At 39.3% G+C, this 25,476-nt stretch overlaps 1 protein-coding gene across 11 annotated transcripts in view; it reads left to right on the top strand.

The window, feature by feature from the left end:
- Positions 1-25,476, top strand: part of dop1a (DOP1 leucine zipper like protein A) — a 251,460-nt gene that overhangs the window by 52,945 nt on the left and 173,039 nt on the right. For 9 of the 11 annotated variants that reach the window (XR_011355958.1, XM_069932202.1, XM_069932204.1 and 6 more), the window contains exons 3-5: positions 2,023-2,211; positions 14,167-14,348; positions 16,214-16,384. Coding sequence is in view for 10 of the 11 variants with exons in the window: in XM_069932202.1 (XP_069788303.1) it covers positions 2,074-2,211; positions 14,167-14,348; positions 16,214-16,384 (491 nt within the window). In the remaining variant the exon portion in view is untranslated. Of the gene's footprint in view, positions 1-803; positions 878-1,277; positions 1,345-2,022; positions 2,212-14,166; positions 14,349-16,213; positions 16,385-25,476 lie in introns of those variants that run through there. The other 2 variants (XM_069932201.1, XM_069932200.1) reach the window with 2 other exon arrangements.

The raw sequence follows: 25,476 nt of genomic DNA, 5'->3' as shown, positions 1-25,476 counted from the left end.
CCCTGTCATTCTTTCCTTTATATCCAATTTCCTCTTTGACATTGTAATTAAAAATGTAAAATAAAATCAGGAAATGCTGAAAATACAGATCAAGGCAGCAAGTGTCAACATTTCAGGAAAATTAACTTTTCAACAGAGCAAGAAAAAGTTAAAAATCAAGCATGTTTTAGGCTGTAGAGAAGGTGGGCATGTTTGATTAATAAATATTCCAAGTTCTTTTGAAAGCTTATTGGCCTGACATCTTCTTTCTCCGCAGATGCTGTCTAACCTGGTCAATATCTTTCACCTGCAGGGTCCTGTGTCAGATGAAAGTTTCCATGCATCACTTGTTGCTTGTGGGAGCTGGCCCATAAGTTTCTTTCAATTCAAGAAACTTAAATAATGTCTCTCTGGCTTCAAAGAATTTTAGGAAATCTTTAGGTCACAAAAAATCCTACATAAATTCATAACATATATATTTTCATGCTAACTATTGTCATTTAACCCCTGCTCATCCAACTCGTCTCTTCTAATCATTTCTCCAATCATCTCACCCGATTGCTTGAATTATTTTACATTCTCAACTCAATTTGAGTTGCAAGAACTTAAAGATTCCTTTTTAAGGCCATATAACCATATAACCGTTTAAAGCACGGAATCAGGCCATGTCGGCCCTTCAAGTCCGTACCGGTTCACTTGAACAACTCCACTAGCTCCTCCGCAAACTCCTGAGGAAGTAGAGGCTTTCTTCATGATGCCATTGGTGTGTTTGTTCCAGGAAAGATCTTCCGAGATAATGAACTACAGGAAAGATATCAATAAGATTGAAAGAGTGCAGAGAAGATTTACTTGGATCTTGCTGGGTCTTCAAGAATTGAGTTACAGGGAGATTAAACAGGTTAGGATTTTATTCCTTGGAGAGAAGAATAAGGGATGTTACATAATTTCTAGTCATTTATATTTGTTATATTATACCAGACCAGCAACAATAGAAATTCACTTCAAAACAATAATTTTTATTAATAACTATTAATGACACTTTTCTTTACTCTAAACCTAACCCCACTATGCGCAAATGTATATATTTATGTGCGTGTGTGTGTGGATGTAGGGGGTGGGGCAGGTCCCAAAACCATTACAGTTTAGGCGCAATTGTAAAAAGAATCAATTGTTAGAGTTCAGACACTTTTGTATTGAAATTCAGATTCTTTTAAATTGTTGCTCAAAAGCAATTATGTGGTAGGTGTGAGGCATCAGACCTCTAAAAACTCACTAAATTCTTGCAGAGTTAATTTCAGAGAATTGCTTCTTCGTGCGAATGAAGAAAATGGATATGGTGAAACTGCCCTCTTTTCAAAGAGACAGGTGAAGTGACTCTTCCTTATCACTGATTTTGTTTCTCTCCCTTGGTAAAGAGAATACACCAAAGACAGTACCTCTCTAACCGGAGGCTGCTGTGTTTCTGACCTCTGATGTTTCTTAGTGCAATATTAAAATACAGCTTTTCAAATGTCTTTAATCACATGACATGACCTCATTGCTGATTTTGTTTAAAGTTCTTCTCTTCCAAAAGCATTTATGAACCAATGCCTCCGATCTGTCTGCACAGGTCATTGAAGCAAAAGCCTGTTTATTTGAACAGATTATACAAGTGTTTCTCAAAGTAAATGGTCTTCAACTTTTCAATGAAGAATCACTCAAGGTTTTATGGCTGTTTGCACACCTTTACTAAGAAGTGTATATTTTATAATTAAAGATTAATAATTCTGTCACAATATTAAAACTTAAGGTACATGTAATGCACACAGTACCTCAGTCATTTCAAGTTGGGAATTGGATTCAGTCATTATGTTTTAAGGGCACACTTGACATGACTTAGGCAGCAACACAAGGGAGACAGTCCCTTTTATAAGCTATTCATATTTTAGTGCCTAAATTACTAGAATCTGTTGAATTAAAACACTTTTTCTTGCTGAATTTAAGGAAATGTAATTTTCCTCTTATTTGTTATCTAAGACTTCACTATTTCTTTAAATATTCCAGGTGAATGATCTTTAATGACTGTGGAGTTGGACTTCAAGTGTATAATTAAGGATGAACACGGAGGAACTGGAGTTACTGGGCGATTCGAAATACAGAAACTATGTAGCAGCGGTGGATAAAGCATTGAAAAGCTTTGAATATTCCAGTGAATGGGCAGATCTAATATCAGCACTGGGTAAACTTAACAAGGTAAATTGCAGGAATTGAGAATTTTGAAGATGAAATGTGAAGATGGTGATAATTATTGCTCTTGGAAAGTAACCTTTTCTTTCTTTCTTTCTTTTTCAATCTTTTTATTATTATTATAATTTATAAACACATACAGTTCAAAGAGATATAAAAAAATACATAGTAAGTAATGAATTAATACAGAGATATTAAACAATAATATTACAGAATAAAAATATATCATAAAAAAAAATTTTGATCAGTTTAGGGTGTGAACTATCTCTAATAAAAAAGATAATTAATAACAATATATGAAAAAAGAGAAAAAAAAAACCCAAAAAAGAAGAAAAAACAAAGCTGAATTAAAAAAACTTTTAAAAAAACTTTAAAAAAAACCTACAGATATAGCTAAACCACGCCGATCACTCCGATCTCATCTTACAGCCCAATTATCATACATAATCATAGAAAGAAAACAGAGCCAGATCAACTCACCACAAATGAAAATATTGAATAAATGGTCGCCAGGTTAACTCAAACTTAGAAGGGGATTCATAGACAGAGTTTCTAATTTTCTCTAAATTTAAACATAGTATAGTTTGGGTAAACCATTAGAAAACAGTGGGAGGATTTACCTCTTTCCAATTTAATAGTATAGATCTTCTAGCCATTAGTGTAAGAAAAGCAATCATACGATCCGCAGAAAGAGATAAATAAGTCAAATCTATCATAGGTAATCCAAAAATTGCAGTAATGGGATGTGGTTGTAAATCAATATTCAAAACAGTAGATATAATGGAAAAAATTTCCTTCCAATAATTCTGTAAAGAGGGACAGGACCAAAACATATGTGTAAGGGAAGCTATTTCCAATTGACATTTATCACATATAGGATCGATATGAGAATAAAAGCGATGGAGTTTATCTTTAGACATATGAGCTCTATGAACAACTTTAAACTGTATTAGAGAATGTTTTGCACATAGAGAAGAAGAGTTTACCAGTCGCAGAATTTTATTCCAATTTTCATTAGAAATATGAAGGTTGAGTTCTCTTTCCCAATCATTTTTAAACTTTTCAAAAGTCCCAGAATTTATTTTTGTAATTATATTATATAATTTAGATATCACACCTTTTGGAGGGAATTTTGAATATAGTATATCCTCTAAAACAGTCGTAGTCTCCCGATTGGGAAAAGAGGGTAAAGTCGAAACTAAGAAACTCCTAATCTGCAAATATCGAAAGAAATGAGATCGAGGTAAATCATATTTCATGGATAATTGTTCAAAAAGTAACCTGTTCCTGATCTTTTCACTACATAATAAGCATAAAACCTTCATATATTGTGTAAGTACTCTTTGGTTTATGTTTTATTTAATATCGTCTGCTTCCTGGAGTGCTCCCTTAATTCACCTACTTGAGCATTTTAATAAGAGATTTGGTTGAGCCATGTGTTTGCTTTATAGCTTATTTATCAATTTTTCTATAGCTCTGTTCTCTGTCTGGGAAGCTGGCAGTTAAACCATACAAACACAATAAGATAACCTGGAAGTATTAATGCACTTCTTATGTTAATAATGTTACAAAATATAGATTTCAATCTGATGTTGAATGTTTGGACGGGTAAGTGGATTGGAAGGATAGGGGCCAAATCCAGGCAAATGGTACAAGCATAGCGTGACAGATTATGTTATATTCTACATTGTATATAGATATGTTTTAAAAGAGATAAAATGTGGCAGGTTTTTTTTTAGTGTAGGTCACATACATACACTTCAAAACAGATTTCATTTAAAATGCCAGAGCTCTGCCCAAGCTAGACAGTTCAGATTCTGAGTGCCTTTGCAAAAACTTTGAAGAGTCCCTATAAGAACTTCACAAGTCGGTGTTAATTGGACATGCTGTGGAGTAAAGGATTTTTGGCTTGGAAAGCAACAGATGAATGAACTCGGAAGATTGGGTCTGGAGCCACAGTCTGTCTGAGTGCAGTTGGCTGGTCTAAGAGAGCCATGTGATTTTTCTCTGAATGAGAGAGAGAGAGAGAGAGAATTCAGTTCTACAGTTCAGCAGCAGCAGCTGAGACTGGAACAGGACAAGCTGGAAAGTTTGTGGAAAAACCCCATTTTGAAAATGGGTTGTGAGTTCTTAGTTCAGCCTGGTCAAAGCCCTTGTGGTCCATACAAGAGGAGATGGCTGGCTGTATAATGTTTCAATTGAAATAAGGGAAACAGAAAAGGAACTCTGTGGTGACCTGAAAGAAAGAGGTTGTCATCTGGAAAACCCTAATGGGGCAAGTTTCTTCAGCAAGACACTGAAGTGGCTGATCAGAAGGAATCAGTCCAATAAGCAACAAATCTCTGAAAACCAACAAGAACCTTCCTGAGCGATCACCATTTACCTTTCAAGCACCAAAGCCTGGTGAAATTCATAAATGTTAAATTCTGTGCACAATATAAGAATTGTCTGATACTGGTGAACTTGGAAGAGTGAAAATTGAAATTGGACTGTGAAGCAAAGATCTTTTTTTGAACTTGTATACATATTACATACACATGTGCTTAGAATTGAAGGGGGTTAAGTTAATAGTAACAAGTTGAGGAGTCACGTGATGGAGTAATGGCCGGTCGGGAAAACCAGCTCTCTCCAGGAAAATAGGAAAAAAAGTTAGGAAAAAGCAAAGCATAACAAAAATAGAGTACAAGAAATAGAAGATAAAAATACAGAGAAGAGAAAGAAGATGGCTTCTAAGAAGGAGAAAGTAAGAACAAATGTAAAAAAAAGAAGTGAAAAAGAAAGTCATTGGAAAAGAAAGAAGAAGGCCTTAACTGCAGGAAGGAACAGGACGCTCTGGTGACGAGGAGCGCCCGACCCTTGAGGTCAGTACCTGCCCTACAGAGTCGTGACCCACCAGCCGGTGCACTACAAAAATGGCTCTCAGAGCCAAACAAAAGTGCGCAACTGCTCATGCGCGAGGAGTTGTGCATGCACAGTGCGCAATCAGAGGAGAAAGAGGACACCAGCAGGAGGGGGGCTCAGCAGAGGAGCGGGCTGTCACAGACCGAGCAGCAGAGGGACGCCTGACACCAAGGCTCTCAGCTGGAGGATAAGGAAGACAGCAGAAGAGGATGCGATGAAACAGATGTGGAAGACAGACGGAGGGAAGACCGACAAGAAGACCAATGTCAGGAAGCACAACAGACGAGCAGCCCAGGAGGGGAGAAACAGCAACAAGAGGCCCAGCAAGAAGAGGCCCGACAAAGAGATACAAGCAGCTCATCAGGAAAAACAAAAGAGACACAGACACAAAGAAGAGAAGAAGAAGACACAAACACAGATACAGACACAGAAGAAGACCAAGATCTTCACAGAGAAATAGAAGGTAAAACTGATGGACAAAGAGAAATAAAAGGTAAAACTGATGAACAGAATATAGATGAAGTCTTTTTTGAAGAACAAATGAGGTCACTAAAAGAATGGTTGTCATTAGAGTTTAATGCAATTAAAAGGAAAATGAAAAGAACAGAAGATAAAATGCAAAGGTTAGAACTGGTAATGACAGAAATAGGAAAAAGAGAAGAGAATGTGGAAGAGTGGGGAACGGCTGTAGAAATGGAAGTAAATGACAAGAGAAAAATTGGAAGAAAGTGGCAAAAAAATTAAAGAGACACAAGAGTTGTTATCTCAGAAAATTGATATGTTGGAAAATTATACTAGACAAAACAACATAAAAATAGTGGGCATGAAGGGGGGTGAAGAAGGCACAGACATGAAGGAATTTATAAAAGGATGGATCCCGAAGGTCCTGCAAATGACAGAAATGCAAGATCCATCTTCGTAAAATTTTTGAGATACATGACAAGAGAAAATATACTGGAACGGGCAAGGAATAAAATTAGAGAATATTTTTTTTACCCAGACATAAGTTTTGAACTCTTAAAGAGGAGGAAGGAATTTAATACAGCAAAATGAACTTTATGGAAAAATGGTTACAAATTCATATTAAGACATCCAGCCCTCCTTAAAATATTTATACCCGGGGAGCAAAACAGACTGTTCTCGGATCCAGAGAAAGCGCAAGAATTTGCAGAACGTTTGCAGGACAGGAGAAGAAATGAAGAGATGTAACAAGAATGAAGAACGGCGATAAAGTATATATAAAGATGTAAAATCAATGTATATGTAAAGAACTAAAGAGGGAAAAGAGAAGGGAAGGAAGGGAGTAAGGTGGGAAAAAGAAAAGAGAAAATTTTGTTACATGTGTTTTTAAAAAAAAAAATTGTTTTCTGGAGAGGGCTGGGTGGAGGGAGAATAACCGTCACTGCAAAATCACGATGCGAACAAGATCGCAACCCAAATGAAAAGGGGATTTGTGGTTGTCCGGCAAGGGGTATGGGGCAACTCAGAGAGGTGGGGGGAATCTTTTGCGGTTAAGATATTAGTGGATGTGGGAACTGCGGGGGTACTTCATGTCTTAAATGTGTTGTTGTACATTAAGTGTAATAAGAGAAAACTAAGAGATGAAAATGGGGAAAAGGGGGATGGAAGTGGTAAAGAGATGTACGCAAGATATAAGATTGTCATATGGAACTATATGACTAGAAACATTAATGGAATACATAACCAAATTTAAAAGAAGAGGCTACTAAATTTATTGAAGATGGAAAAAATAGATATAGCATTTGTGCAGGAAACTCATCTAACTGAAGCGGAACATAATAAACTGAAGAGAGACTGGGTAGGACACATAACGGCAACATCCTATAATTCAAAAGCTGGAGGTGTAGCCATACTAGTTAACAAAAATGTACCAATCAAAATAGAGGAGGAAATAATAGATCCGGCAGGGAGGTATGCAGTTATAATGTGTCAGATATACTCAGAATTTTGGAATTTGCTCAATATATATGCACCTAGTGAGGAGGATCAAAAGTTTATGCAGGATATTTTTTTGAAGATTGCAGACACACAAGGAAATATATTGATAGGAGGAGATTTTAACCTTAATTTGGACCCAATGTTAGATAAAACTGGACAAAAGACAAGTAAAAAGCATAAAGTAGCCAAATTTATGGTTAAATCAATGCAGGAATTGAAACTTATGGATATATGGCGGAGGCAACACCCTAGAGAGAAGGAATTTTCATATTATTCGAGTAGGCACAAAACTTACTCAAGGATTGATATGTTTTTGTTGTCAGCCCATATTCAAGGGAGAGTTAGGAAAACTGAGTATAAAGCTAGACTACTATCAGATCATTCACCCCATTATTAGCAATAGAACTGGAAGACATCACACCAAGAACATATAGATGGAGGTTAAACTCCATGCTACTTAAAAGACAGGAATTTAGGGAGTTTATTGAACGCCAAATTAAAACATATTTTGAAATAAACACAGGATCAGTGAAAGACAAATTTATATTATGGGACAATGAAAGCCTTCATTAGAAGGCAGATAATAAGTTATGTGACTAAGATGAAAAATTATTACAATCGGGAAATAGAGCAGTTGGAAAGGGAGATTGTAAGTACAGAAAACGAATTAGTAAAAAGGGATGATATAACGAAAAGGATAAAATTGGCGGACAAAAAAATTAAATACGAAACATTGCAAACGTACAAGGTGGAGAAGAACATAATGAAAACAAAGCAAAAGTATTACGAACTGGGAGAAAAAACACATAAAATATTAGCCTGGCAACTTAAAACAGAACAAGCTAAAAGAACGATACTGGCATCAAGGAAAAAGGACAAACAAATTACATATAATCCAACAGAGATTAATGAAAAGTTTAAGGAATTTTATGAACAATTGTATCAAATTGAGAACAAGGGGAAAGATGATAAAATAGAGGAATTTTTAGCTAAAATTGAACTGCCAAAATTGCAAGAAGAGGAACAAAACAAACTATTAAAACCATTTGAAATAGAGGAAGTACAGGATATATTAAAAAAGCTGCCGAACAATAAAACACCAGGAGAGGATGGATTTCCAATAGAATTTTATAAAACATTTAAAGAGTTATTAATTCCTCCTCTCCTGAAAGTAATGAACCAGATAGAAGAAACACAAAACTTGCCAGATTCATGTAAGACAGCAATAATTACAGTAATACCAAAGAGGGGCAAGGATCCACTAACACCAGCATCATATAGTCCAATATCTCTACTTAACTCAGACTATAAGATAATAGTGAAAATATTAGCAAATATATTGGCCAATTGTGTACCTAAAATAGTAAAACGAAATCAAACTGGATTTATTAAGAAAAGACGAACAGCGGACAATGTCTGCAAACTCATTAATTTAATCCACGCAGTTCAGTCTACCAGAAAAGTATATAAATTGGATTAAAGCATTGTATAATCGACTGTTGGCGAAGATAACAGTAAATGGATATGTATTGAGTCACTTTAAATTAAGTAGGTCAACTAGATAGGGATGTCCACTATCCCCATCATTGTTCGCCTTAGCAATAGAACCTTTGGCAGAACTGATAAGAATAGAAAATAAAATAAAAGGGATAAAAATAAAGGAGAAGGAGTATAAAATTAGCTTATTTTCAGATGACATCATAATATACAGAACAGAACCAGAGGTATCAGTAATAGAATTACATAAGAAATTGAAGGAATATGGAAAAATATCAGGGTACAAAATCAATGCAAATAAAAGTGAAGTGATGCCAATGAGTAACGCAGATTATACAGAATTTAAAAAAGAATCACCATTTAAATGGCAAACACAAGCAATCTGATACCTAGGGATCAGGTTAGATAATAACTTAAGCCACTTGTACAAACTAAATTATCAGCCATTAATAAAGAAATTGCAGGAAGACTTTGAACAATGGAAAGAATTACCGCTAACATTGATAGGGAGGGTAAACTGCATTAAGATGAACATGTTCCCAAAGATACAATACTTATTTCAAAAGTTACCAATTCCCTTAACAGAAAAATTCTTTAAGGAACTAAAGAGAATAATAAGGAAATTCTTGTGTAAAGGGAGGAATCCAAGGGTAGCGTTAGATAAATTAGCAGAGAGGTATAATCAAGGTGGTTTGCAGTTACCAAATTTTAGAAATTATTATAGAGCCGCACAATTGAGGTATTTATCAGATTTTTACCAGACTGGACTAAGATAGAACTAGATAAAATAGGGGAAAAGGTACCGGAACATGTACTTTATAAGTGGGTTGAAAAGCTGGTGTAATATAAAAACTCACCAGTACTGCATCATTTACTTAATACATGGAAGAAGATCCACTTAGAAAGGAAAAAAACAAATTATCAAATACCAAAATTACTATTGATGCAAAATCCACGAATCCCTTTTACAATAGATAACCTTTCCTTTAGAGAATGGGAGAGAAAAGGAATCAAAAGAATAGAAAACTTGTTTTTTGGGAAATGATTTATTAACATTTGAACAGTTGAAGTACAAATATGGAATAATTCATGGTGCAATGTCTGCATATCATCAATTGAAAGCTTATTTAAAAGATAAATTGGGAAACAGCTTGAGATTACCTGAAGGAAGCAGCTTTGAATATATGATTACAGACACAATGATAATCAAAAATTTATAACCAACATGTACATTAAGCTGCAAGATAAGGAAAATGAAATAAACTCTAAACCTAAGCAGAAGTGGGAAAAGGATCTAAACATAAAGATAAAAAATGCACCAAGGGAAAAGTTATGTTCTGGAACGATGAAGAATACAATAAACACAAGGTTATACATGATACAGTATAATTGGTTACACAGGGTACATATTACTCCTCAAAAATTTTAAAAATGGGATTCAACATTATCAGATAAATGTTTTCGCTGTAAGAAGGAAATGGGAACAACATTGGGCATGTACGAAAGTAAATATGATTTGGGAAGAATTAAATCAGATACTAAATCTTTGGCTTGGCTTCGCGGACGAAGATTTATGGAGGGGGTAAAAAGTCCACGTCAGCTGCAGGCTCGTTTGTGGCTGACAAGTCCGATGCGGGACAGGCAGACACGGTTGCAGCGGTTGCAGGGGAAAATTGGTTGGTTGGGGTTGGGTGTTGGGTTTTTCCTCCTTTGCCTTTTGTCAGTGAGGTGGGCTCTGCGGTCTTCTTCAAAGGAGGTTGCTGCCCGCCAAACTGTGAGGCGCCAAGATGCACGGTTTGAGGCGTTATCAGCCCACTGGCAGTGGTCAATGTGGCAGGCACCAAGAGATTTCTTTAGGCAGTCCTTGTACTTTTTCTTTGGTGCACCTCTGTCACGGTGGCCAGTGGAGAGCTCGCCATATAACACGATCTTGGGAAGGCGATGGTCCTCCATTCTGGAGACGTGACCCATCCAGCGCAGCTGGATCTTCAGCAGCGTGGACTCGATGCTGTCGACCTCTGCCATCTCGAGTACTTCGACGTTAGGGATGAAAGCGCTCCAATGGATGTTGAGGATGGAGCGGAGACAACGCTGGTGGAAGCGTTCTAGGAGCCGTAGGTGGTGCCGGTAGAGGACCCATGATTCGGAGCCGAACAGGAGTGTGGGTATGACAACGGCTCTGTATACGCTTATCTTTGTGAGGTTTTTCAGTTGGTTGTTTTTCCAGACTCTTTTGTGTAATCTTCCAAAGGCGCTATTTGCCTTGGCGAGTCTGTTGTCTATCTCATTGTCGATCCTTGCATCTGATGAAATGGTGCAGCCGAGATAGGTAAACTGGTTGACCGTTTTGAGTTTTGTGTGCCCGATGGAGATGTGGGGGGGCTGGTAGTCATGGTGGGGAACTGGCTGATGGAGGACCTCAGTTTTCTTCAGGCTGACTTCCAGGCCAAACATTTTGGCAGTTTCCGCAAAGCAGGACGTCAAGCGCTGAAGAGCTGGCTCTGAATGGGCAACTAAAGCGGCATCGTCTGCAAAGAGTAGTTCACGGACAAGTTTCTCTTGTGTCTTGGTGTGAGCTTGCAGGGGCCTCAGATTGAAGAGACTGCCATCCGTGCGGTACCGGATGTAAACAGCGTCTTCATTGTTGGGGTCTTTCATGGCTTGGTTCAGCATCATGCTGAAGAAGATTGGAAAGAGGGTTGGTGCGAGAACACAGCCTTGCTTCACGCCATTGTTAATGGAGAAGGTTTCAGAGAGCTCATTGCTGTATCTGACCCGACCTTGTTGATTTTCGTGCAGTTGGATAATCATGTTGAGGAACTTTGGGGGACATCCGATGCGCTCTAGTATTTGCCAAAGCCCTGTCCTGCTCACGGTGTCGAAGGCTTTGGTGAGGTCAACAAAGGTGATGTAGATACTAAATAAAATTACAAAAAATAACATACCAAAAAAACCAGAGATATTTCTTTTAAGTAACATAAGAAGTAGAGAATTAGGCCTCAAATTGGATAAAGTGCAAAAAAAAATTCATTATGATAGCCTTAGCGATAGTGAAAAAATGTATAATGTCAACTTGGAAAATGGAAGAGAGCATGAGTATATAGCAATGATACATGGAAATGAATAAATGTATTCCATTGGAAAAAATAACATATAATTTTAAAAATAAAGTGTCAATGTTTGAACAAATTTGGGAACCATACATGGAACATATCAGCGAGAGCTTGCCTATGACCTACATCCCCTAAAATGAGAATGACTAGATTCAGTGTGTAATAAATAGATGATGCATTTTTCTTATTTATTTTTCTTTGTGTGAAAATATTGTTTTATGGTTTTATTGTATTGTATATGTTGAATATTTGGGTTTTGGAGGGGGGTGGGTAGAGGGGAGGGAAGGAGGGAAAAGTGGGGGGGGGGGGAAGGGAGAAAAGACCACTGTGTAAATTTATGAGAAATGTTTGTACATATTTTGGTTGATGTGGTTCACAGTGTGAAAAATAAAAAAATTATATAAAAAAAGTTAATAGTAACAAGTTAAAGTTTGATCCTGTTTTCATGTTTAAAGATAATTAAAAGAAACTTTTATTTAAGTAACCATTTGTCTTGGTGAATTTCTATTGCTGCTGGGTTTTGGGCCACATGGTATTTAACAGAAAATGCAAGGGACTCAGCGAGTCAGGCAGCATCTATGGAGGGAAATGGGCAGTCAATGTTTTGAGTCAGGTCCCTTTTTCGAAATGGATCTGCAACATTGACTGCCATTTCTCTCCACGGATGCTGTCGGGTCCATTGAGTTCCTCCTGGTTCACATTGTCTGCATGGGAGTCCGGCATCAGCAGTTATTGTGTCATTATGAAAGGCATTGATTTGTCAAGCAGAAATGCAATAAACAATTTCTGTACATGCCAGGCTGCAGACTAGTGGAGACTGGCCTGAAACTAGCTGGAGGGGTACCAGGTATCAGAACTGGGATGCGAGGGGGTGCCGAAGTCACTGAAAGGTTCCTGATCGTGTTGGAGGTTTTGATCTGGAGCTCAAGTTGCCAGTGGACTCTGTGTGGCTGCAGAAGTGCTGGAGGCAATCTACGGACACTCAGTGACTCTGAGGGCACTCTCTTCTGCCTATCTTTCTCTGACTGTAAGAAGTGCTTTGGGCAATTTCTGCCGATGGCGAATCTGTCTGCTGAACAGGAGGCAAGAGCAATTTCCTGTAATGTGACACTTTTATTAAATGACATTAAATTAAATCTTGAAGTTTTTTGTATATTTTATACAGTCTAACACTACATTTTCTGTATTGCACTTTTGAAGAAAATGGTAAAGAAATTAAGGCATCACTTACAATATTTGATATGAATACTGGGAACAGGAGATAAATAAATACCTTTTGTTTATTAATTGCCAATTAAATAGTTTGACTAAAGTGGATTAGACTTCAAGACTTCAGCTGCAGCTTCAGGGCAGTGTGGTAAGCACAGTGGTTAGTGCAAGGCTATTACAGTGCCAGCAACCTGGGTTCAAATCCGATGTTGTTTGTAAGGTGTTTGTACTTTCTCCCCGTGTCTGCATGGGTTTCTTCCAAGTGCTCTGGTTTACGCCCATGTTCCAAAAATGAACAGGATTTGTACGTTAATTGGTGTATTTTGGTGACACGGGTTTGGGGGCCATGCTGTATCTCAAATTATTTTTTAAATTACCTATTATTTTGCATGGCAGATCATCTTGATTTCACCGCAGTGTTACAGCTACTGTACAAATGCAGCAACTGAAGCCAATTTCACATATACAGAATAAGATCATTATTTTCAGCCTACAAGCAATGAACAAAATCTCTGATTAAAATGCTGATGCAACTTAAGAAGCTGAATACAGAGACGTCTACTTGTCTTTGTAGTCAAAGGTCGGAATGTGAATGCTTCTGTTTGTACATTTGTCCATGTGATAATCCATCTGCCAAAATACTTCTTTCCGATTGAGGTTTATCTCTGTTATATGGAGGAATACCTTCTACCATATGGAGTTAATGCTTAGCTTGGGAGTTTCCACTGCAGAAGCGAGATTTGGAGCAGGAGATTTTAAAATTGCTGGTAAAAAGTATGTGCTTAGCTGCAGCCAGTAAAAGGAAAGATGTTCAAGTGAAGTGTCCACTGTGAGAATGGCCCACTGTAAGGATGAGCTCTAGAGGCTTCAAGGTGAAGAGGTGGAGGAAGTGCTAAGATTATGGTTTTCTTTCTTATTGCACAGTGATAGCAGTGGGAATGGCAGCCAGGACAAATGTGCTCCTCTTACGGGGTATGGAAAATCAGGGAAGCCACAATGTCCCTGCTGACACCACTTGCAAGAAGTGCATCCAACTGCAGCTCCTTACAGACCATGTTAAGAAGCAAAGCTGGATGAAGTCAGGGTCAATCAGGAGGCTGGGGCAGGTGGGTGGTGGGGTGAGTGGAGGGGATAGTCAGGGCTGGGCTGGTGTTTATGGTCAGCTGAGTTTATGTCATTGCCAATTCATGCATACCATTGCAAGTTGAGTGAGATTTTAACTCTGTTGGATTGTTGCATCAGTCTATTATATTTGCTGACTTATTGTTTTTTATATCTGCAGGTTTTACAGAACAATGCTAAGTATCAAGTGGTCCCAAAGAAGCTAACTATTGGCAAGCGCTTGGCCCAATGCCTTCACCCAGCACTGCCCAGTGGTGTCCACAGAAAAGCTCTTGAAACATATGAGATCATATTTAAAATCATTGGCTCCAAAAGGCTGGCTAAAGATCTTTTCTTGTACAGGTGGTGCTAAAAGTTGATTAATTTAAAAAAGAGTTGCTTGTTTGAGCATGAACTGTAGGCTATCAGTTACTGTAATGTCTAAAGTAATGAAAAATATTTGGATTGTAAAACCAACGTTGCTCCAAGTGGCCACAGTGACAGTTTCTGCTTCTTTTGGCAGTCACTTGGGATCGAGGATGCCTTCTATTAAAGAATTGGCACGTTTAGTGCAGTGGTTCGTGCAATGCTATTACAATGCCAGTGACCAGTTTTGAATCCCGTGCTGACTGTAAGGAGCTTTTACGTTCTCCCTGTGTCTGCATGGATTTCCTCCGGATGCTCCGGTTTCCTCCCACTGTTCAGAAACGTACAGAGGTCGTAAGTTAATTGGGGTATTTGGGCGGGATGGGCTCGTAGGCTCGAAGGACCTGTTACCATGCTGTATATCTAAATTTTAAAACATTAAAAAAAACTAGAGGACATAGATTTAGGATAACGGGGAAGAGATTCAGGGGTTTTGGAGGAATGAAATCTTCTTACACCCAATTGTGAATACCTGGATTTATTGCCCTTGCAAGTTGAATGGGGGGTCATCAACAGCATTTAAGAATAGTCCTTGAAGCTTTGGAATAGAAGAGTAATAGCCAAGTGCTGGGAGATAGGATTAGTGTGGATGGGTCCCCATTGGTTGACATGGACACAGTGGGCTGAATTGCCTATTTCCATACTGTATGTCTTGATCTCCATTCTGATTTGATGGATTCTGAAACAGATGCAGGAATTGCAGGCTTTATCACCAATGGGCTTCTCAGTACTTGAACTATGATGCTGGAATGGTATTCAGGTCCACTGCAGTTGGGATTCTCTTTATGTTGCAGGCCTTAAACTACACATTGCAGAGAAAGTTTACCCATGCATTTAAAGATACAGTACGGAAACATGCCCTTCTGGCCCACGAGCACGTGCCACCCAATTTCATCCGTCTGTGTTTGGACGTGGGAGGAAACTAGACCATCCGGAGGAAACCCATGCTGTCATGGGGAAAGCATACAAACTCGTTACGGACAGTGACAGATTCCAACACAGGTCACTGCCGCTGTAATAGTGTGGTGCTAGCCGTTACGCTAACCCTGTCACCAGAAACACTTCCAAACATTTCCTAATACCAAATATTGATTTATTTTCATGCAAAACAACTTGGATTGCAGTGATGCACTGGATAGAATGTTGCCGGTTGTGCATTGAGAAACCATAAACTGGTATCAGGAGTCATGATCATAAAAGCTAACACTTTATCAACAAAGCCAGACAAGTTCTTGGTGACCTCAAGAGAAAGGAACTTCTATTGTGTCCCAGTCTAATTTACACAGATGATTCCAGTCCCACCCTGTGTGACTGATTGTTTGACTCATTTATTTCTGAAAACAGTTCTTTTCAGACATAGTACATCCATTGATGGACAATAAATGAACCATGATCCTGCTATCATAAGACATTACAGCACAGAAAAAAGGTCCTTCAGCCCTTTTATCTATGCCCAACTATTATTCTGCCTCGTCCCACTGAACTGCACTCAGTGCATATCTCTCCCATCCATGTACCTGTCCAAATTGTTCTTAAATATTAAAATTGAGCTCATATTCCCAATATTCATATCAGAATTCCTGCACTAGGAAGTGTTCACATGGCACCAATTGAACACTTTAGCTTGCTCTCCACAGTGAAATAATCTATGCCCTAATCTTTTGGCGTACTGATGTAAATAAGCTATTCGACTAAGTGTTTGAAAAACTATGTTTCCGAGGAGAGTTGTTGCCTTCACAGGAGGAGGAAAGCATGATTTTTAATAACATTAATATTTGGAAATTATTTTATTTTATTTTCAGTTCCGGCCTTTTTCCTCTCCTTGGCAATGCGGCTATGTCTGTGAAACCAGTGCTGCTGAGCTTGTATGAAGTCTACTTCCTGCCCCTAGGCAAAACTCTGAAACCGGGGCTCCAAGGATTGTTGACCGGAACATTACCTGGCCTGGAAGAAGGCTCTGAGTACTACGACAGGTGGAATTTTTTAATTTTTGCATTTATTTTACAACACGGTAGAAGGCCATTCTTAGTCCATAAAACCTGTTCTGCCTAATTACACTCAATTAACTGACTAATCCTGTGCATTTTGAAATATGGGAGGAAACCAGAGCACCTGGAGGAAACCCATATATGGGTTACAGACAGCGCAGGATTTGAACGTAAGTTGCTGGTGCTGTACAGATTGCTGTGGGAAGTGAGGGAAGAGTTAGCTGGAACAGTAGCTATGATCTTTGAGTTCTCTTTGGCCAAAGGGGAGGGGAGGTACTGGAGGATTGGAAAATGGCAAATGTAGTCCCCTTGTTTAAAAAAAGGTAGAATCCTGGAAATTATAGACTGGTGAGTCTTACGTCATTGGTGTGCAAACTATTGGAGAGGATTCTTAAGGTTAGAAGACTATCCAGTCTTCTCTTGGATAGTCAGCTTGGCTTTGTGAATGGAAAGTTATGCTTCATCAGCCTAATTTAGTTGTTTGAGGAGATAACAAAAGAAATTGATGATGGTAGGGTGGTAGATGTGGTCTATGTGGATTTTAGTAAGGCATTTGACAAGGTCCCCTATGAGAGACTCGTTCAGAAAGTAATAAAGCATGGGATGCATGGAACCTTGGCTGTGTGAATAAAAAATTGGCTTGCAGGTAGAAAGCAGAGTAGTAATGGAAGGAAAGTTTTCTTCTTGAAGGTCAATTTCTAGTGTAATACCGCAAGGATCTGTTTTGGGACCCCTGCTCTTTGTGATTTTTTTTCAAATGACCTGGATGAAGAGGCAGAAGGATGGGTCAGTAAGTTTGCAGATGACACAAAGGTTGGAGGAATTGTGGATGGAGCTGAAGGTTGTTGAAGGTTACAAGAGGATATAGACAGGATGCAGAGTTGGGCAGAAAAGGGGCAGATGGAATTCAATCCGGATAAGTGTGAGGTGATGCATTTTGGAAGGACAAACGAGAAGGCTGAGTACAGGGTTAATGCTCGATTACTCAGGAGTTACAGAGAGACCTTGGAGTTCAAATTCATACATCCTTCAAGGTTGCTGCACAGGTTGATAGGATAGTAAGAAGGCCTATGAGATGCTGGGGTTCATTAATAGGGAGATTGAATTCAAGAGTAGAGAGGTCATGTTGTAACTTTACAAATCTCTGATGAGAGCACACTTAGAGTATTGTGTTCAATCTGGTCACCTTATTATAGGAAGGATGTGGAAGCTATAGACAGGGTGCAGAGAATATTTACTAGGATGTTAACTGGATTGGAAAGTAAGTCTTATGAGGCAAGGTTAGCAGAGCTGGGACTTTTCTCTTTGGAGCATAGAAGGATGAGAGGAGTCTTAATAGAGGTTTACAAGATTATGAGAGGCATATATAGGGTGGGCAGCCGGCGCCTGTTTCCCAGGGCAGGAATAGCAAACACCAGAGTGTACAAAGTGAAGGACTGGAAGTTTAGGGGAGACATCAGGGATAAGTTGTTTTATACAGAGAGTTGTGGGTGCCTGGAATGCCTTGCTGGGAATGGTAATGGAGGCTGAAACATTGGGGGAAATTCAAGAGATTCTTAGACTGGCACATTGAGGGAAGAAAAAAAGAGGGCTACAGGTTAGGGAGGGTTAGGTACTTTTTTTTTTAAGGAATATTGTATATGGGTTGGCACAACATTGAGGGCTGAAGTGCCTGTATTGTGCTGTAGTGTTCTATGTACTAAAGTGAACTTTCCATAATTAAAGACTGCAATACTGATTATTTTTTTCAAATTACTTTACACTTTGGATTGTCCTTTGTCTTTTAAATTGTGTATTCTTAATTAGGCATTGGAAGATGGAGTCTCAGTCAATCAGAAAATTTGTATTTCCAGCATCAGCGAACCCCGTAGGGGCTGAATAATGAGGATTTTTATGGTACCACCATTTAACCTACACCTCTGGTACTTTTTGAATGGTAGGAGGAAACCAGAGTACCCAGAGAAACCCCACGCAGACACAGGGAGAATGTAGAAGCTCCTTACAGGCAGTGCCAGATTTGAACCCTGGGCTCTAGCGCTGTAACAGCATTGCACTAACCACTGCTATAACTGTGCCACCCCTTTAGAATTGTCGAATCATACAACATAGAATAGATTTTTCAACCCAACTCATCCATGCCAACCAAGTTGGCTTCTGGTCCAGTCGCATTTGCCTGTATTTCAAGTTAACTTTTATTGTCACATGTACCTCGGTATAGTGAAAAGGTTTGTTTTGTGTGCTATCCTGTAAGGCTATCTAAATATAGGTACAGTGAAATAAAGCAGCACAGAGTATAGAGAGCAGTTCTAACGGAGTAATGGCAATATGATCTTACTCCTGAAGAAGGCATCAGGCCTGAAACATTCACTGTCTTTTACTTCCTATGGATGCTGTGTGACCTGCTGAGTTTCTCCAGAACTTTTGTGTACTCAAGTTTATTGTCATCTTGCACAAGTATAAATTGATGAAACAGCATTTTTCAGTCTGCAGTGCAAAACATGCAGACACACACGTGATTTAACACACATACAGATACCACGCTGCTGAAGATCCAGCTGCGCTGGATGGGTCACGTCTCCAGAATGGAGGACCATCGCCTTCCCAAGATCGTATTATATGGCGAGCTCTCCACTGGCCACCGTGACAGAGGTGCACCAAAGAAAAGGTACAAGGACTGCCTAAAGAAATCTTTTGGTGCCTGCCACATTGACCACCGCCAGTGGGCTGATAACGCCTCAAACCGTGCATCTTGGCGCCTCACAGTTTGGCGGGCAGCAGCCTCCTTTGAAGAAGACCGCAGAGCCCACCTCACTGACAAAAGGCAAAGGAGGAAAAACCCAACACCCAACCCCAACCAACCAATTTTCCCTTGCAACCGCTGCAATCGTGTCTGCCTGTCCCGCATCGGACTGGTCAGCCACAAACGAGCCTGCAGCTGACGTGGACTTTTTACCCCCTCCATAAATCTTCGTCCGCGAAGCCAAGCCAAAGAAAAGATAAACAATGCAAATGCAGGATAAGTATTCATATGTTCAATAAATAAATGTATTGTTTCAAGAATATGAGAGTCTCGGATAGTTAGTGTGACCAGTTCCTTTGGTCGTTCAGCAGTCTCAATGCCTGTGGGAAGCTTTTTCTCAGCCTGGCTCTGATACTTCTGAATCTCCTGATGGGTACAGTTGAAAGATGATATGTGCAGGGTGGAATGGGTCCTCATCACCCTCTTTAGACAATGATCCTGGTAGATCATGCCAATTGGGGGGAGGAAGACTCCAGTGATCCTCTCTGCCACCCTTTATGGTCCTGTGGATTGACGTCTGATCCAATTCTCTGCAGCAATCTTACCACACAGTGATGCAGTCGGCCAGGACGCTCCTGATAGAACTCCTGTAGAAGGTTGACATAATAGTGGCCAGTAGCCTTGCCCGCTTCAGTGTTCTCAGAAAGTATAGTCACTGTTGTGCCTTCCTGACAAATGAGATGTTTTCTCACAATAGATCACTAGTCAAGTGAACTCCAGGGAACTTGGTGCTCTCCACTCTCTCCACTACAGAGTTTTTGATGTGCAGTGGAGGGTGGTCATTCCTGGTCCTGAATTCCATGATCATCTCCTTGTCCATGTTGAGACTCAGGTTGGTATTCTTGCACCATATCATGAGATTTTCCATCTCATCTCTGTGTACTGCACTAGAACCCAGCATCTGCAGATTTCTTATGTGACAGATTATAGATATGTTTTTGCGAGATAAATTGGGGCAGGTTTTTTTTTAGTGTCGGTCACATACAAACACTTCAAAACAGATCTCATTTAAAATATTGGAGCTCTGCTAAAGCCAGACAGGGTGGGTCCTGGGGGCCTTTGCAAAAACTTTGGGGAATGCTCAAGAGACTTCACTAATGGATTGTTGTTTTGAAAAGCAACAGATGAAAGAGATCGAAGGAGTAGTTCGGAGATGCAGGCTGACTGGGAGTGCAGCTTGCTGTTCTAAGAGGGCCATGTAGTTTTTGCAAGCAGAGAGAGAATTCAGTTCTGCAGTTTTACAATCAGCAGCAACAGGTGGGACTGGAACAGGACAAGCTGGCAAGCTTGTGGAAAAACCCCAATTTGAAGATGGGTTATGAGTGCTTAGTTCGGCCTGGTCAAAGCCCTTGTGGTTCATGCAGGAGGAGAGGACTGGCTGCCTAACGTTTCACTTTAAATAAGAGAAAAAAAAAAGGAACTCTCTGGTGACCTGAAAGAAAGAGGTTATCATCTGGAAAACCCTGATGGGGCAAGTTTCTTTGGCAAGACACTGACGTGGCTCATTAAAAGAGATCAGTTTGTGTCCAGGAACAACAAATCTCTCTCTGAAAACCGATAAGAACGTTCCTTTCAAGCACGAAAGCTTGGTGAACTTCATAAATGTTAAATTCTGTGCACAGTATAAGAATTGCCTGCAACAAGTGAACTTGGAGGATTGAGAAGTGAGAATGGACTGTGAATCAAAGAACCTTTCTGAACTTACACACACATTGCATGCACAGGTGCTTAGAATTAGAAGGAGGTTAAGTTTGGTTGGTTAAGTTAATAGTGATATTAAAATGTGATCCTGTTTTCATGTTTAAAGGTAATTAAAATCAACTTTTGTTTCAGTAATCATTTGTCTTGGTGAATATCTATTGCTGCTGGGTTTTGGGGTCCTCTGGGCTCGTAACACTTATTTAACAATATTATTTTACCAGTGTGAGGTCTGTTCAATAGTCTGATAGGAACAGGAAAAAACTGTTCCTGAATCTAGAGGTCTGTGAATATTCTTCTTGACAGGAGAGTGGAGAAAAGAGTGTGGCCTTTAAAATGCTGGCTGCTTTTCCCAAGGTATCAGGAAGTGTCGGTGGAGGGAAGGGTAGCTTGTGTGATGGTCTGAGCTGCATTTACATTTTACTGCTTTACCGTTTCATGGCAGTCTTGGGCAGATCTGCTCCCGTACCATGCAGTAAAGCATCCTGATAGGATACAGTTGGTGGTTCACCTGTAGGACCTGCTGAGAGATGCCGGGGATATTATAATGACAATTAATTTATTGTCATATACATGTGCATATGCATCAAAAGTCTTTCTTGCTGCATCTGGACAGGTACTTTGTAAAGAAAAACTCAAAAACATCTTGAAAAAGATGACAATAGTATATGTAGTTGAATCAAAAAGAAACAATAAATATAAAAAAATAGAAAATAAAAATGTCAAACTTCCTCTGGCTCCGCTGCTGGTAGAAGCATCAAGGCACCTTCTTGACCGTCTTGCTGATAAATATGGTCCAGCACAAGCCAATAGAGATTATCTACTGTCTTCATCTCAGTACCTTTGATGAAAACAAGAGAGTTAGCTCGATTCCTCTTCCTGAAGTTTATGACCAGCTACTTGGTCTTGCTGACATTGAGGGAGTTGTTGTTGTTGTCCCAGAACCAAGCCACTAGTCCCTCTATCTACTTTATACATTCTGCCGTCATTGTTTGTTATCCGACTTACAGCGGTGGTGTCATGTGCCAATTTATAGATGGATTTAGAATGGTATTTGCCTATCCAGTCTGGGTGTACAGGGAGGGCTGAGTACATAGCTTGTGGGCATCAGTTTTAAAGATGGATTGTGGAGGCAGTGCTCATCCTGATTCTTGCTGCTTGCAGTTTGCCTGATAAGAATTCGAGGATCCAGGTGCAGAGTGGGGGTGCTGAGACCCAGAGTTTGGGGATGATTTTGCTGAGTACTGTGGTGATGAAGGCACAACTCCAATTAATAGTAATCTGATGTGGGTATCCTTGTGGTCAACATGTTCAGGGCTGAGTGGAGGGCCAGGGAGATGGCATCTGTTGCATTAATAGGTGAAGTGAGGTGGGCAAAGGCTGGCTGGGGAGATGGAGTTAATGCCAGCCATGAGCAGTTGCACTACATGATGTGGATGTCAGAGCCATTGGACACTAGTCATTTAGACTCATTATTTTGTTTTTCTTCAACACTGGGTGAAAGTGGCCTTCTTAAAGCAGGTGGAAATTTCTGCTGTAGAGGAAGAGGTTGCAGATGTCTGTCAATACAATGCACAGGTTCTCAGATTATGCCCAAGGACTCAGATATGGATGACTCTTCGGTGAAGATGTTTTTCCTCAGATCCCCATTAAATCTCTCTCCCTTACCTTAAACCTATGCTCTCTAGTTCGAGAATCATCTTCTCTGGGGGAAATTTGAGCTGATTTTTTTTTTTTTTTAATTTTTTTTATTTTTCACACCATAAATCACATTAGCCATGATATACACTATTTCTTTTTCACACATATACAGTGACTTTTTCTCCCCTCCCTTTCCTCCCAAACCACCCCCCCACCCCCCCCTCTCATCCATTTTAGGTATGCAATCTAGGTTGCATTAAGCCAGTCAGACAATGTTGTCATTCAACAAAATTACACCAGAAATTCTACTGAGTCCATTCTTTTCTTTCCTTCTCCTTCCATCAACTTAGGTAATGTTTGTCCCCGGTAGGTTTTCGCTATTGTATTTAATGTAAGGCTCCTATACTTGTTCGAATATTTCAATATTATTTCTTAACCAATATGTTATTTTTTCTAATGGAATACATTTATTCATTTAAATTTGGTAGTTTCTTCCTTTTAATTTGGTTATGTATTCCATTAATATTTAAAGACATATAGTTCAGCGTAGCCATTTTATATTTTGTTTATCTTCTCTTTCCGTTTTTCCATCATTACCTTTCCTCCTTTTCCATTTCTGTTTTCTTATTTTCAACTCTTTATAAGACAACATTCCTACAACATCCAACATTTTCCTTATTCTCCTATTTCTATCTTATTTATCCCCAATCTCCCCTTCCCCTCCTGAGTTGTCCTTTATCCCTTGTCGGACAACCACATCTCCCCTCTCCATTTGGATTTGCGAATCCACTCGCAAGCGTCAACTGATTTTGCAGTGACCGCTATTTCCCCCCACCCCGCCTCCCCCAGAAAAGATTTCACTTTTCATATGTCACAAAGGTCACTCTTTTAATTCCCTCCTTATTCTCTCTATTCCATTACCTTCCCTTATTAATTCTTGTCTATACTATCTATATTTTCCTCTAAGTACAGATACATTCACGTATGCACATTGTCTCTATTCACTCTTATACCTCTTTACCCGCATACATATCAATCGTGATCATTTTTACTCTCATTACCCGTCTTCATCCCTCAGTCTATTTTTGTCTTTACCCACATACATATCAATCGTGATTATTTTAACTCTCATTACCCGTCTTCCTCCCTCAGTCTATTTTTGTAATTGTTCTGCAAATTTTCGTGCTTCTTCTGGATCCGAGAATAGTCTGTTTTGTTGTCCTGGAATAAATATTTTCAATACCGCTGGATGCTTTAGTATAAATTTATACCCTTTCTTCCATAAAATCGCCTTTGCTGTATTGAACTCTTTTCTCTTCTTTAGGAGTTCAAAACTTATATCTGGATAAATGAAGATTTTTTGCCCTTTATACTCCAGTGGTTTGTTGCCCTCTCTTACTTTTTCCATTGTCTTCTCCAGTACCTTTTCTCTTGTAGTATATCTTAGGAATTTTACTACAATAGATCTTGGTTTTTGTTGTGGTTGTGGTTTAGAGGCCAATACTCTATGTGCCCTTTCTATTTCCAATTCTTGCTGTAGTTCTGGACATCCTAGGGTCTTAGGGATCCACTCTTTTATAAACTCCCTCATATTCTTGCCTTCTTCATCTTCCTTAAGGCCCACTATCTTTATGTTATTTCTTCTGTTATGGTTTTCCATTGTATCTATTTTTTGAGCTAGTAGTTCTTGTGTCTCTTTAGTTTTTTTATTAGATTTCTCCAATTTCTTTTTTAAGTCTTCTACCTCCATTTCTGCTGCTACTGCCCGCTCTTCCATCTTGTCCATTTTTTTTCCCATTTCTGTTAAGGTCATCTCCATTTTATTTATTTTCTCTTCTGTGTTGTTTATTCTTTTTCTTAAATCCTTAAATTCCTGTGTTTGCCATTCTTTAAATGACTCCATGTATCCTTTAATAAGAGCAAGTATATCCTTTACCTTGCCTTTCTTTTCTTCTTCTATTTCACCATACTCTTCCTCTTCTTCTTCCTCTGGGTTGACCATCTGTTGTTTCATTGTTGCCCTTTCCTCCTCTTCTTTCTTGTTTCTATTGTCTTCTGTGGTCTCTTCTTGCTGCAGGTGTTCTGCAGCTGTCGTTGCCGGCTGTGGAGATCGACTCCCCAGCTGGTCCCCCCTCCCGTCGGTGTGTTATTTTTCATTCGCATCGCGCATGCGCGATTCCTCGCGCATGCGCGGTTGCACACTTTTACTCGGCTCTGCGAGCCATTTTTGTAGTCCATTATTTACCGACCTGAGGGAGCGGGTTTCTCTCTCCGCAGCGGGCCTCTTCGGACAGGTAAGGCCTTCACCTTTTTCCTCCTTTGCCTTCTCTTCCTCTCTTCTTACCGTTGCTTTCGATTTTTCTTTTTTTGTCGCCATCTTCTTTCCACCTTTATACTCACTTTTCTGTAACTTTTATTTCTGTGCCTTTGTGTTTTCTCTTGTTTTTCCCGACTTTTCTGGAGAGGGCTGGAGTTCACCGTCCAGCCACTACTCCATCACGTGACTCCTCCCGAGCTGATTAGTTGATGATGAGTTATTGCCATGCACATTACATATGCACCCACATTCTTACTTGATGCACCCAAAAAGGGTACTTCAGAAAGAAAATAACTCCAGTAGTATACACTTAATATATTCAAATTAGACCTGAAAAGGATAATAATTGTGAAAGATGGTTGATATTCACAGTTACAGTAGTGCAAGGAAAAAAAAAAGTTGCGTTTCATTAGTGCTGAGTGATAATTTTGGGCCGGACTGGTGTAGGTGTGTTCTTTATTTAAAAGATTGTGTGATGCTCTTCTGGCCATTGCAGGATCTGACTGTGAAGCAGACAAAACCATTCCTAGAAATAGGCAGGGCTAAAAGGTTTTGAAATGAAAGAAAAGGATGATAACGAATTCCTTTTGTTTTACAATGATTAAGAAAGTCTTTTCTTTT

Source organism: Narcine bancroftii, chromosome 4, assembly GCF_036971445.1.
Source record: "Narcine bancroftii isolate sNarBan1 chromosome 4, sNarBan1.hap1, whole genome shotgun sequence".
Classification (NCBI taxonomy): domain Eukaryota; kingdom Metazoa; phylum Chordata; class Chondrichthyes; order Torpediniformes; family Narcinidae; genus Narcine; species Narcine bancroftii.
This window is presented reverse-complemented; position numbering and strand designations above follow the sequence as displayed.